This window comes from Haliotis asinina, chromosome 7 (genome assembly GCF_037392515.1).
Source record: "Haliotis asinina isolate JCU_RB_2024 chromosome 7, JCU_Hal_asi_v2, whole genome shotgun sequence".
Lineage (NCBI taxonomy): Eukaryota > Metazoa > Mollusca > Gastropoda > Lepetellida > Haliotidae > Haliotis > Haliotis asinina.
The window spans coordinates 35,343,593-35,357,879 of record NC_090286.1 but is presented as its reverse complement, the minus strand read 5'-3'; the positions used below and the strand labels follow the sequence as shown (position 1 = coordinate 35,357,879).

Below are 14,287 nucleotides of genomic sequence, written 5' to 3'. Positions count from 1 at the left end.
AAGTGTAAATGCATATAAACATGATAAAAGTGTGACATTATCATTTCAGAGTTTGAAAACATAGAATTTGTAAAATAGTTAAATATTTTCCAAGAAATATAAAGAAGACCTTTTCATCTCAAATGTAATAATTTCATTCATGGAGTTTGTGTGCAATTCATGTTAGATATTGCATGGTTGTCATTTCCGATGATCTGACCACCCCAGTTAATAGTAACATTATATGTTTAATAACAGTTCTTGATTTTGAGTGATTTATGTTGGTTGTATTGTCTGACCTGAGAAGTGAATCATATCACACAAAAATAACATTCTTTGCTGAAGTATTGTAATCTGATGTTGTGAGAATTCTTAATAAGTATGAATTAGTAAATTTCTTGGTGCAGTAATATCTTACAAGCAAATATGGAGTAGATTCAGTATCCGAATGTGCCAAGCTTGTCTGGTCAGACAGATGTTGTTTGTGTTGTTTGTTGTTGACTGTTTGTGTTCCCTTCAGGCCCAGTTGATGCCATCGTTAACGACTTCTGGAGGATGATCTGGCAACTGAATACCAGCAAAATTGTCATGTTAACAAACATCGTCGAGGAAGGAAGAGTAGGAACCGTTCAAACTTACCAACTGTCATTTAAAACATGATTCAAACTTTTATGTCTGTTTGTGTAATGTAATATAATTGCAATACATAATATAGCTAGTAATTAATATGCTAAATATGCAGTGAATTTTGTATGATTTGTTAGATTATGTATAGAGTTTATTGGGTGCTGAAATGGATGAGTTACATTGATTGGATGGAATATGGTGTGGCCAGGATTGCCAGGGTAATGCTTGCTACAAAATCTGACTAAGCCAAGACTGAAGTACTGCAGAAGTATTTCTTGTATTTGCCAGTTTGGTGAATTATTGGCTTTGATGGCCCAGACATTTAAGCATCTCATGTGCAGTGATGAGTTGTGTCCCTTTGCAGATCCTAAGATCATGGGTCCAAACTCCAGCTCACTGTGTTTAAGTTACTAGGACTGTCAGCATACATTTGCTCATCTGTGTCTCAAAAGTGGTTAATTTCCATATCGAGATGACACTCATGATGTAACTGGAATGTTGTTCAAAGTGGCTTTACACACAACATACTCACCCATAAGGCAATGATTGTCAAGATAGATACTGAGAGAAACAAATTAGGGAACGCCACTTCAAGGCTGTGTTCCTTTATTTATGAGCAGGTTGCCTCCAACAGCGATGTTCAAAGCTGTTGATGAAAACTATAGAAAAAAACTGAAAAAGAAACATCTCAATTTTCATATGTTCCCTTATTTGTTTAACTCAGTATATTTTGATATTTGCCCAAAGCAATAGTAATCCTGCACACCCTTTCAGTTCAGAAGGAATTGCTGAATTATTATTTTAATATTGGCCATTATGTGATGTGTGCCATTTAGGTCTTACAATTGAAAACCTGTACTAATATGTGTGTTTGTTGTTGAATGATTACGATAATGTTGATGTAGACACTGTGGATTTTGTTGTAGATGAAGTGTGTGATGTACTGGCCGGAATACAGTGCAGGTCCAGTGCAGTACGGCAACATGGTGATTGAGTGCACCACAGAGGAAGTGCTTGCTCACTACACCATCAGGACTCTCAAGATTTGCAAGGTCAAACCGGTAGATATTGCATGCAGTATGCTCAGATATTCAGTCAGACAATAACATTTTCCTGAGTTACTGTTGCAAGCATTATGTACAAAGGCCATATATTTTAAAGTGATCTCTGATCTTTGACTTACCTAGAGCACCACAGTTCTCTGTGTGTGGCTTCTCTGATTAATCTAGCCAGCTACCTTTGATTGGAGTGCAGACTATCCTGGAGTATTCTTCTACTAGGTTTGTACCCAGAAAAATTTCATGGTTGAACTTTCGGAGCACCTGCTCAACCTCACTATTGCTTTAGACCATTTTCCAACACTAAGTCCTTTCTCTTATTCCAGAAAGATAAAGTTTTAATAACATTAGAAGACAGTGTTGTGAAACTAAGATTTCAGGGTTGTTATATCATTGTTTTAATATCAGTCGTTAATGTTTTTCGTTCATATTCCTGTGTGTATTTTCGACCATTTGCGTCATACCTAACAGAGCAAGAACAAGTCTTCCAGTGTCCGGATAGTGAAACACTTCCACTTCACTTCATGGCCTGACAAGGGGGTACCAACAGATGTGGCTTCTCTAGTGGAGTTCTACTTCAAAGTCAAGAACACCCCAACACACGGACAGGGGCCCATGGTTGTGCATTGCAGGTTTGTATATATGTGCAGGGACAATATACATCACTTGTCTGCTAGTGTTACATAGTAGTATGATTTCTTGTCAGGAGGCTACATCCAGTCTAGCTGCAGGAGTTGATTAAAATTCTTCAAAGGCATTTAGAAGTTGGTGTAGTAATACAAGACAAATCTTATGGATAACAGCTTCTTGATTTTTTCATATTTAAGGTAAGTTTTTTTCCCTTTTTCAGGTGGATAATGATAATCCACCTGAAGAAGGATCAATAGATGCAATGTGTAAAACTTGGACTTTGTATGATAGTATTCATCAGCCGCTGCATTTTACTCAGTAATATCACCAAATCATTGTGAATACCTGGCCAACTATTATGTCGGCTACTACTGAAAAGTATGGATATGTTTCTTCTCGTGAACTTCAAAAGGTTACTGTCAGGATACCTGAAAGAGTGCTCTCGAAGTAATGGCGCATGATCACCTATACTTGTAGCGCTGGAATTGGTAGAACAGGAACATTCCTGGCACTGTCCTACCTGTATGAAGAGGCCAAGTTGTCCAGTACAGTGGATCCCTTCAGCTGTGTGAAAAGGATGAGGCATGAGAGAGTCAACATGGTGCAGACACTGGTGAGATCTTTTTGCCAACACTTTTGATGTTTTGTTCCGTGAGAGATAATTATGAGAAACCAACAGTGAATAAGGCATGAAAGATGATTTGTGATAATAATTATTACTTAAACCATACAAATTTTTGAATGAACTAAGGTGACTTTTTGTAGGGTTATGCCACTTTTGTTATGGGTAAGCAATGAAATTTGTTTCAACAGATTGGTTTTTCATTTTCTCAAACTCTTTCTACAAAGTTGCAAATTAATTCTGGGGTGACAGCAATTATTAGTTGAGATGGAGTCTGTTGTACAAAGCGATCTTAGCTCTTAGATGATCATTACACCCATACCTTAACATAGACTTCTGACAGTCATAACACAAGGCTTGTTTTGTACAACAGCACTTTGTTCATATGCCATTTAATGGGACTTGTACAAAGTCATATGTTTAGCTGCAAGTAATCTTTAATACCATTGTTAATTGCAGGAACAATACGAGTTCCTCCACAATGCACTCATTGAGGCCCTGATGGCTGGAGGAACAACCGTCTCCACATCAGACTTTAAGACCAGTTATGACAACCTCCTACAGAACAACCCAGAAACAGGCGTTTCCAGGCTCCAAGAACAGTTTGAGGTTAGTATGTGTCACATAGTTGCTAGATGTCCTGATTGTCTCAGCAGTATAGGTGTTTTGAACTGTGTCATCATGCATTTGCTTTTCCACTATGACCATTCTATTGTAATAACCATAAAGAAGGTTGATCTTTCTGAAAATAGTGGGGGAATTTAGTTTTACACCACAATTAGCAATATTCTAGCGGTCTGTAAATAATCAAGTCAGGACCAAACAAGCCAGTAATCAACAGTATGTGCATTGATCTATGCAATTGGGATATGATGACATATGTCAACCAAGCTGGTGAGCCTGACCACCCTGTCCCTCTAGTTGTTTCTGACAACTAGCATTTACTGAAGATCAATTCTAACCCGGATCTTCACAGGTCTTATAGAAAATAGTCTGTTATCCCCAACAGTGACTGCGGTGTATAAGAATCAAATAAATAGAGTTTTTGGTCAGAATTGTTTTCACGCTATAATATCTCCGGATATACTCCTCATATCAAATCCAGAAATGTCACTTCCAGACTTGATTATTTACACACAACTGTCATATTAGTGAGAGTTGCATGCAACAATCAACAAGATGGCATCTGTTCTGTTATGAATGTTATTTGTCGAACCATATCATTATATTGACATGTCTGATATCTTTTAGAAATGTGGTGCCATAGTTATAAAGGGGCTGATCGATAGGTAAGGTGGAGCGAATCTCAATGTGTAATGTACTGAGGTGGACGGTGTTGTGTGTGCCTGCAGACTCTCAACCTGATGAGCCCTCCCTACAGGCTGGAGGAATACCAAACAGCCATGCTGCCAGAAAATGCTTGTAAGAACAGGTTCAGAGAGATTGTTGCATGTAAGTTCTTTCCAGCTGATATCTCATGAAGAAACTCTGATAAAAGTTAATATTAATCATAGATCATATTAGTATTAAATCATATTAAAATATTTGTGTAATTTGTATGTATGCATACACTGTCATGCATTTGCAGGATATTTGACCATTTGTGTTGTGTAACTAAGATTTTTGTTATTCCCCCAGCATTACATGCCGGGGGATATAGTCAATGCCTCGTCTGTCCATCCGTCCGTCCGTCCATAATCATTTTGTTTCCGGAGCATAACTCAGAAACCTTTCAATATTTTTAGACCAAACTTGATAGATATAATGATCTCAACCTATAGTTGTGCATTTTGCTATTTACAAAGTTTTGCCATTTTCATTTATTTTTTTTTACCATGGAACATGTTAGTTATCGGCAGGGTGGGCTTCGTTTCCAGAGAAGAACTCAAAAACCGTTCAGTATATGGATATGGGGGATATGTCATCTTCGGATGACTCTCGTTTTTATTTCACGAGTGTCACATTTCAATACAGGTTCTTTAGATGTAAGGAGCAAATGATCCATATATACAGAATGTGAAAGAATAGTGTCAGCATAATAGACATGATTGACTAGGCAACAAGTTGATTGAAGCCATTGAATTAGCAAGGGCATTAGAGGTGGAAGCTAGAGTTACACATAGAAGGGAAAATAACATTTGTAACATTTGTAACATTTTTAACATTCTCAATAAAGTACAGGATCTAGTACGTTTGTTGGATTCAATTTTATCTGGTTTTGTTGTATGAATATTTTGTATGGGAGCAGTGCAGATATAAGTTATAACAACTTGTTCACCAGTGTCTATTAATCATTTTTAATTGAAGTTTTGTTTAAATCATCACTGAACTGGCATTTGTAGAGCATTTGTAATACAGTTCCTTATAGCACAGCACCCCATACAGTCCATCACCTGAAACATTCTCCCCAATGTTTTTATTGTGTTGTATTTTTTTTCTACACCAGAATGTATTCAAGTTTTGTTCCACTTGTAATGGTTATGCTCTGAAGTCATGGTCTTTTTCATCTTATAGCGGACTATTATCGGCCATTCCTATCAACACCCATCCATGGAAGGACGGATTACATCAATGCAGTGTTCTTACCAGTAAGTGCAGATCTCATCATCCTGGCAAAATCCAGTTAATGAACAAAAAAGAAGCAATGGACTGTTTTGTGACTGCTTGTAATGTTGACACACTGAATTACCGAGGATTATTTTCTTCTTTTTCTCAGGCCTACAAACAGAAGCGGGCCTTCCTTCTGACCCAGATGCCAATGAAGGATACTGTCATTGACTTCTGGAGGATGATGTTTGAGACTTACTCACAGACTATTGTCATGCTGAATGATGAAAACGAAGATCAGTCGGTGAGTCAGAGAGAGAGATATTGAAAAGAAGATATTGGCAGAATGAGATTCTTATAATGTCTAGACATTGCTAAACTCACATATATACATAGTGTGTAAATCGCGTAAAGTGTTCAGTAGAGCAGAGGACAGGGTCACTGATCCCTTTCTTGTATGAGAGATATGGGTTCTCTCTGTTCTCTATTTTCTAAACCTGGTCCATATTATGTATCAAAACTTGGTATACATGGATTAAACAGGGATTATAAATTGTGAGGATGATGCCTGATTAACCAGCAGTGGCTGTTTAAAGTTCCTATTCATCAAATATTCAGTAGCAGCAGAATATTTTTGTTACAGGCTTTGTTAATACTACAGAATTAGAAGCTGTTACTGTTATTTCTCACTGTCTAAGTGTGCGAATTCAAGTTTTGGTAAGCATTACTTGTAAGTCTTCTACGTGTCCTTTAGACTGTAGGCTACTACTGGCCTCAGAAAAGTCAGAGGAAGCAGGTGTATGGACCATATTTGGTGGAGGTGGATGAGGATGAGGAATATGAGTGCTACAGAGTCATCACCTTGAAAGCCAGCAAGAGTAGCAGAGATGGAGAGGTGAGACAGAATCTTTTTTTATTATTATTATTATAGACTCGACTTTTGCTTGCTGAAGTAGCTGCAATAGTAACAGATGAAGTGTCCTATAATGCAGTAGCAACGTTGATCTGGTTCAGTTGACATATGATGTTGGTACTGAAATTGTACCAGAAAAAGAGGCTCGCTCGCTCACTCACTCTTAATTTTTAGGGAAAGTCACATCTTTGCATTTCATGACATACTGTTTGAAGGTCACTCACCATGCTTGTAGTCATACAATGTCCAATAGTTGTTGGGGGCGTTGGGGTAGCCTCATCATACCATCAGGTTCATTCTTTTTCAGAAGAAGTCCTCCTTGGGGTACATATAAGCATTTTTATGTCCATTAAAAATCCCTACGACAGTTGTAACTATTTTGATAATAAAATATTTACAAAACAAAAAACTCGTTTTTGTCTTGTGGGACCACCTTTACAGGGCCCGCCAGGCCCCCTACAGCCAAGAGCAGGTAACTCTGGCCGTCTACCTCGCACCTCACTTTTCATGCTGTCGTTCGACTAGAAAGACGTGTGTGGTCCATTTAGATAGTTTTTGTGCTATCTGCCTACGGAATTATGAGTGAGAAAGAGTCAGCTACTGTATGTATGGTTCCTTTTCTTTCGCACGGGCGTTAGTTGGAATTTCTTGGCTGAAATTTTCATTCATATATTGTTGTAACTTTGCCGGTCGGGTCCTATCTTCCTGTCATGTGGCAGGCAAGATGGCAGTCTTTATGGCTTCTTTTTAGTGCGGGAAGTGTTTCGCTTGCGTCTCACTTATTCCTACGTGTTTCTTATTAGTATGTTTTACATGCTAAGATGTCTTAACCCATTTGTTCTTGTTTCAGTCAAAATGGGGATGTTGGTTTTTAAGACTTTTCGTCTTTTTCATTGCATTACGCACTTGTGTGTGCACACTTGTTATTGCATTTATCCGCTTATACTTTCTTGTTTAGCTGGGTTAATGTATTTTGGCAATTTATTATCGCCCGTGCGTTTATATTTTGCATATTGTGTGTTCAATTGCGTATGTTTTCTGTACATCAGTTACCATTAGTTGGTTCTGATTGTTACAGTTTCGGGGTGCACCCAAGTCTTGGGTCTAGGCTCAGGCACGGGTGCTGTCCCTGTGGGAATCTCAGATCCAAGCTACGGCTCTGGTGTCGTTTTCCCAGCTGGCTCTAGGGGTTTTGCACCGAGCACCGGCTCGGGTGCAATTCCGCTTGCCGGCGCCGGTCCATCGGGTCTCGTACCGTTGGTCACCGGCAACCTAACTGGTGGTTCTCGAGCACCGGCTTTGCCGCCTGCCTCGGTTCCGCTCAGTGCATCGGGTGTCCCTGCTTCGGCAGCCGACCCCACAGGGTCTCGACACCCTGGTTCTTCAATGAGCCGGGGGTAGGCCGACTCGGACATCTCGGCTCTTCTGGGTCTGTTGTCCTTGTTGACGGGTCCCTTGTGCCTCGGTGTTACCGGAAACCTAACTGGTGGTTCTCGAGCACCGGCTTTGCCGCCTGCCTCGGTTCCGCTCAGTGCATCGGGTGTTCCTGCTTCGGCAGTCGACGCCACGGGGTCTCGGCACCCTGGTTTTTCAGTGAACCAGAGGTAGGCCGACTCCGACAACTCGGCTCTTCTGGGTCTGTTGTCCTTGTTGACAGGTCCCTTCTGCGTCGGGGTTACCGGCAACCAAACTGGCGGTTCGAGCACTGGCTTTGCCGCCTGCATCGGTTCCGCTCAGTGCATCGGGGTCCCTACTTCGGCGGTCGATCTCACGAGGTCTCGACGCCTTCTTTTTTCGGCGAACCGACGGAGGCCGATTCGGAGCTTTTCGCTCCGTTCGTCCCCGGGGCAGGCACGCGAATAGATCGCGGTAGCACTGACCCGATTCCACGGAGTTTCGTCTTCCTGGGAAGTGTTTACTCCGTGCAGGGTAGCCGAGATCAAGGGGCTGTGCCGCAGGTGGTCGTCCCTGCGGACGCTCCCGATCCCGCGGAGTTTCGTCTTCTTGGGGAAGCGTTTGCTCCGTGTAGGGTGGCTGAGGCTCAATTGCCTATTTTACCTTCACTCCTCAGTGAGGTAATTAATCCGCTCCTGTAGGGTAGCCGTTCGCGGTTCGATCTCCCGGAGCTTGACCGACTACTTGATGGGGGACGATGCGCTATTTGACCCTCCCGTTGTCGACGAGTGCGTGTACGCCTCGATCGCGCTTGGGGGGTCGTCTGGCCACTGCCAGGCGTCGGCTTGTCAGGGTCGCCGCTTGCCGCTTTGTACCTCATCGAACCAGGTGTTGCGCTCGGTTTCCGCTCCTTTGAGGAGCAATATCGGAACGCCGTGCAGCAACTTAAGGTTGCGGTGCACTCAGCCTACCTCTCTGTCTTGTAGAGGCAGGTGGTGTCGCAGGAGGACGGGGACGAGGATTTTTCCTCGTCCACGTTAGAGCGGCAACTTACGGAGGTGCATTCACATTTGACACGCGACTCAATGCGTTCACGAGTCAGATGATATATGCTGTGATTGGCCTTCGTAGGTTATGGCTGTCGCCAGGTATTCACCGGCTACACAGCAGGCACTGCTGTCTCTGCCTTTCCGACTGGGCTTGACCCTGTTCCCGGGGGCTTTGACGGGAGTTAGTGAGGCTGCGGAGGCCGTTAGTCAATTCAAGGACTCTTAAGTCTTTTCTTGAACAACCCTCCACCTCTCGCTCGCGGCCTTCGGTCCTCAGCTCAAGCTATCCTGCGACTCAGTCGAAGGATGCGCCGAAGTGGACTGCTCCACTACAGGCACGGAAGAGCAAGGGCAGGGGTAAAGGGAGTACCTCCGGAGCCCTCAGTTGTCCCGTTGCAAGCGGCAATCTCTGCCGTCGGCCGGGACACTTTGCCTTCTACCCGAAATTCCTGTGGGTGGTCGCCTCCCGTTATTACACAGGGATGGCCACACGCCACAGTGGAAGCGAGAGCTTACTCCTTTTGCCGGGATTCGCTGCACTCCGGTGCCGAAGTCGCCGGAAAAGGTGGCAATCCTCCTTGCCGAAATTCAGTCTTTACTGGACAAGGCAACTATAGAGATGGTTCCATCAGGACAGAAGACTATGGGGTTTTACTCCACTTATTTCCTGGTAACCAAAAAGAACGGAGGGTTCAGACCCATTCTAAATCTCAAGGGTTTGAACAACTTGATAGAGGTGCCGTCTTTCAAGATGGAGACACTGAGGTTAGTGATCTCGTCTGTAGAGGCAGGGGATTGGCTTACGTCAATCGACCTCAAAGACGCATACCTCCATGTACCGATGCATCCCGAGTTCAGGAAATACCTTCGGTTTTCCTTCGACGGGGTTTGTTATCAGTTTCGTGTGCTCCCCTTCGGCATCTCCACGGCGCCAAGGGTGTTCACCAAACTCATGCTAGTACCAGTTCAGGTCACCAGGGCGCAGGGCAACTTTTGTTTCCCGTACCTGGACGACTGGATCCTCAGAGCGCTCTCCCAACACCTAAGTCGAGAATCCACACAGTAGGTGATGAATATTCTCACCAGGCTAGGTTGGGTTATCTATCTTAAAAATCAACTGGTGCCGAGGCAGGATCTGGTTTTCTTAGGGGCGAGGTTCGAGACAACCCGAGGGGTGGTTTCTCTGTCCCAAGAGCGCATTTTCAAGGTACAGGGCATAGTGTTAAGGTTCCTTCAGTCCCATATTGCCTCAGCACGGACGTGGCTTCAGTTGCTAGGCAACATGGCGGCGACGGTGGACATAGTCTGGCGTGCACGTCGGAGAATGCGTTCCATTCAGCAGGCGTTAGCACAACAGTGGTCCCACTCGGAGAGCTACGAGAAGAATCTGGCTATTCCCCAGTGGTTGATACGTCACTTGCGGTGGTGGACAGATACCGGGAATCTATTCAAAGGTTTACCTCTGATGACCCCGGTACCGTCGCTCACAGTTCAGACGGATGCCTCCCTCACAGGGTTGGGAGGGATGCGTCCTGGGCGACCTTGGATGTCGGGACTATTGTCCGACCAAGAGGCGACCTTGCACATCAATGTGTTAGAGTTGAGAGCTGTGACGTTGGTGTTCGAACGCTTCGTGGATCAGGTTCGAAGCCGAGTGGTTTGTCTAGAGATGGACAACCAGACGGCGATGTCCTACATTCTGAAGCAGGGCGGCACTGTGTCTCCGTCGCTCCTTCAGGAGGCGTGGCAGTTTTCTACTATGGTGCGATCAGTTCAGCATACGGGTTATGCCTGTGTATCTCCCAGGGGTCGACAACGTGCGTGCAGATGCGCTCTCACGACGTGTTCTGGCTCCCCACGAGTGGTTGCTCGATCGGGAGATATTCGGGATTATCTCCCAGTTGTCTGGGTCGTTCTAGGTGGACCTGTTTGCGTTTACGCCAATTCCCCTGATTTCCAAAGTTCTGTCTCAGCTTGCCACCCAACCAGCGCGGCTACTAGTGCTTCTCGCACCTCTGTGGCCTCAACGCTGGTTTCCGGTAACACTAAGGTCGCTAGTGTAGCCACCGGTACTATTACCGCGGCGACCGAACCTACTATCCCAGGACGGCCAGCCTCACTCCAATCCCCAGGATTCAGTGGGTGGCCTGGCCACTGTCCGGAATCGTCTCCAAAAGAGCGGAATTCCTGCATCAGTTGCAGACACAATTCTGGCTTCGTGGACGGATTCCACGAATGTACAGTGTGAGGATAGATGAGCCTGTTATGCGCGCTGGTGTGGAAATAGAGGGATTCTCGATCCCTTTTCTTCGACTGTAGTTGAAGTATTGGAGTTCTTACCGTCTCGATTAGAATCTGGCTTAGCCGCTTCTACGATTCGAGGCTACTCCCTGGCTATTTCAGCCTTCCACATACCCGTTGAGGGTGCCTTGTTGGGACAATACCCCCGGGTACAGCATTTTCTTGCAGGCATGGACAGACTGCGTCCGGTCGTGAAATTTGTCTCGAGTATTGGAATGGTTACCCACTCCTCTCGTTTATGACTTGGCCAACCCGTCGTTACAACTGTTAAGTTGGAAAACGACTTTTTAGTGGCGGTTACGTCTGGTAGACGTGTTAGCGACTTACACGTCATGTTTTCAGACCCGGATCTTACTATGTTCCATAAGGATCGGGTTAGCATTCGCTTACCGGATTCATACCGCCCAAAAAAATTCGATCATTCGCTTCGAATGACCGCGCCTATCGATCTAACTGGGTGCATGCTGCCTGCGTCGTCTGATAATACATACCGTAAGGTTCGTGTATTAGACGTTATGAAACCTCTTAAAGTTATTTTAAGAGAATAGCCTTGCTCCGTACGGAGAAACAGCTATTTTGCTGTTGTGGTGGCGGAATGGCTGGCTATCCGACTGATACAGACGGCATCCCGATGGATTGTATCGGTAGGCTGCAAGGTCTATATACATAAAGGCTTATCTCCCCAAAAAAGGGTTGTCAGCTCACTCAATGAGAGCAGTGGCCACGTCAGAACCGTCATTACCAACTGAACAGACACTCACGAGAGTGTGCTCGGTTCGGTCAGTCAGTTCCCTGCAGTAGACAGAATAGTTCTGCTCAAGCTGATTAAACTTTGTTTGATAACTATATCTGTTTGCACTCGGTGTTGGGTAACTATCCATTCCCATTTTATCGACGGTGATATTTGGTGATGGTTTCTTAGTCCCGCCCTCTTTGGCTGGGTGCCTTACTTTCCTTTCCATTTCCCTGCTTAGCTTGCTAGTGCGGTATGGACAAGGTTCAGTTTGGCGAGTGTCCCGTACGTCCAGGTCTCCAAACTTTGATTTGGGTGGGCGGGGTTTCTCATTTGGGATTTCCCAAATTCTAGCCAATGGGCATGTAAGCTTTGACAAGCGGGTCCTCAGCTTTGTCACGCCCCCGCCTTGATTGACATCAGCGGTCAGGTGACCAGGTCGGTGCCTTTTCTATTTCCGTGTGATTGTAGATTTGCACTTCGATCGAATGGACTGTTGCTGTCAGACAGAATACCACTCCCAATTGCTTCTCTTCGGGAGTCTGTTTAATGCTTATATGTACCCCAAGGAGGACTTCTTCTGAAAAAGAATTATACAAACCTGTAGAGGTTATGAATTCTTTGAAGAATGTCCTCCTTGGGGTACGGCCACCCGTCTCCCCTCATTCTGTCTGATACGTTCAGCATGAAAAGTGAGGTGCGAGGTAGACGGCCAGAGTTACCTGCTCTTGGCTGTAGGGGGCCTGGGGGGCCCTGTAAAGGTGGTCCCACAAGACAAAAACGAGTTTTTTGTTTTGTAAATATTTTATTATCAAAATAGTTACAACTGTCGTAGGGATTTTTAATGGACATAAAAATGCTTATATGTACCCCAAGGAGGACATTCTTCAAAGAATTCATAACCTCTACAGGTTTGTATAAATTTCCCATGTGGGTACAATGTTTGAAGTTCATTTCTGGTGTGTGTGCTGCCATGATGATCCTGGAATATTACTAAAAGATGTGTAACACAAAAAACTCACCCACTCATTCAATGATGTTAAAGGCGATATACGCGTTATAGCTTGCCCTTTCTACACCCAGTGGATGATAGATACCTATGTTTTCTTACCTCACACATGAATGTCGCTTTCTGATTGGTTTAGCGCCATTCTATTATTTTCAATGTACCCCACTTATAGGCGATGTATTATTTTCAATTTACACCGCTTGGAATTCTTCTGGTGCTTCGTGGTAGTACTTTATTATCTCGTATAACATTGAATCACACATCAAGCACGGAAATTACCAATGTTTTGCAAAACAAAACAATTTGAAAGTCGATGGAAAGGAGATAACTCTAAATCTGTTTACATTGTGTCGTCTGCAAAATGGCGATTCGCCTCGCATTCAACAGAAGTGCTTCAAACAGTTCAAAATTGAAACTTGGGTGTTCGGTAAGATAAATACATTGTTCACTGGTCCCTCAGGGTCCATGGGCTCATGTACCCTCGGGGTTTGTTTCTGTTCCCGTCGCCCTGCGGCTCAGATCCAATGGACCCCTCGTGACCAGTGAACAACTTTTAATGTCTTTATTGTTGTTCACTTTTTGCTCTCTCTTTCAGAATGGTACCCCACGTGTGATCAAGCTGTTCAAATGCAACTTCTGGAGGCATGAACAGGTTATCCCATACTCTGACTTCCCCATGTTTGCTGTCATTGAAGCTGTGGTGCAGTGGCAACAGAAGACAGAGCACGAACAAGTTACAGTACACTGCATGTGAGTGTGTTTCTCAGCGAATAGGATGCAGGATAACTGGTTGTTTATTTTAATGGCATGAAATCTTGAAAGGTAAATACAGTATATTCTATGTATTCCATGAAAGAGATAACAAGAGTTAAAGTCACTTTGTAGTGATTGAGTTGACTAAGGCTTTTCATTACATTGATATTATTCCAACCATATGGTGATGAGATCTGAATTCCTATATATTTTATTGTAGTGTATGAGACAGGAGCTGCAAAAAACTGAGTCCTTCCATTTTTGTAGGGATGGTGTTACAAGGTCTGGGCTGTACTGTGTGCTGTCAGCCATCTTGGAGAGACTGAAGATTGAGCAGGATGTCAGTATCCTGCAGACCATTAACCAGATGAGAGTGTGTCGACCACAACTCATCCAGGACTTTGTAAGTTCATCCTAGATTAATGTCTCTTAAACCGGATGCCCAGGATCTCGGCTGATTTGTGACTTAACAGAATCAGAAACACTGTCAGTATGAAGTCCGATACTGGTTACTTGTCGTGTCAGACAGCAAATATAACCAGCTAGAGACTGATAGCTAATGCTTAATTGCTGGAGAGTTTGTTCTCTTAGCGTACTGATATTTTGAAATCCAGGTTCACTCTGCTGAACCATGCACACATGTGGGTTTCGCCAATCCATAAACATTTAAG

At 43.9% G+C, this 14,287-nt stretch overlaps 1 protein-coding gene across 4 annotated transcripts in view; it reads left to right on the top strand.

Annotated features, from left to right (window-relative positions):
- LOC137290831 (uncharacterized) overlaps positions 1-14,287 on the top strand; it is a 51,339-nt gene that overhangs the window by 28,076 nt on the left and 8,976 nt on the right. For 3 of the 4 annotated variants that reach the window (XM_067821975.1, XM_067821972.1, XM_067821974.1), the window contains exons 12-22: positions 500-597; positions 1,533-1,667; positions 2,136-2,296; positions 2,772-2,907; positions 3,376-3,525; positions 4,269-4,368; positions 5,431-5,504; positions 5,633-5,767; positions 6,218-6,358; positions 13,459-13,613; positions 13,884-14,019. In XM_067821975.1, the coding sequence (XP_067678076.1) occupies positions 500-597; positions 1,533-1,667; positions 2,136-2,296; positions 2,772-2,907; positions 3,376-3,525; positions 4,269-4,368; positions 5,431-5,504; positions 5,633-5,767; positions 6,218-6,358; positions 13,459-13,613; positions 13,884-14,019 (1,421 nt within the window). The remainder of the gene's footprint in view (positions 1-499; positions 598-1,532; positions 1,668-2,135; positions 2,297-2,771; positions 2,908-3,375; positions 3,526-4,268; positions 4,369-5,430; positions 5,505-5,632; positions 5,768-6,217; positions 6,359-13,458; positions 13,614-13,883; positions 14,020-14,287) is intronic. The other variant, XM_067821976.1, reaches the window with a different exon arrangement.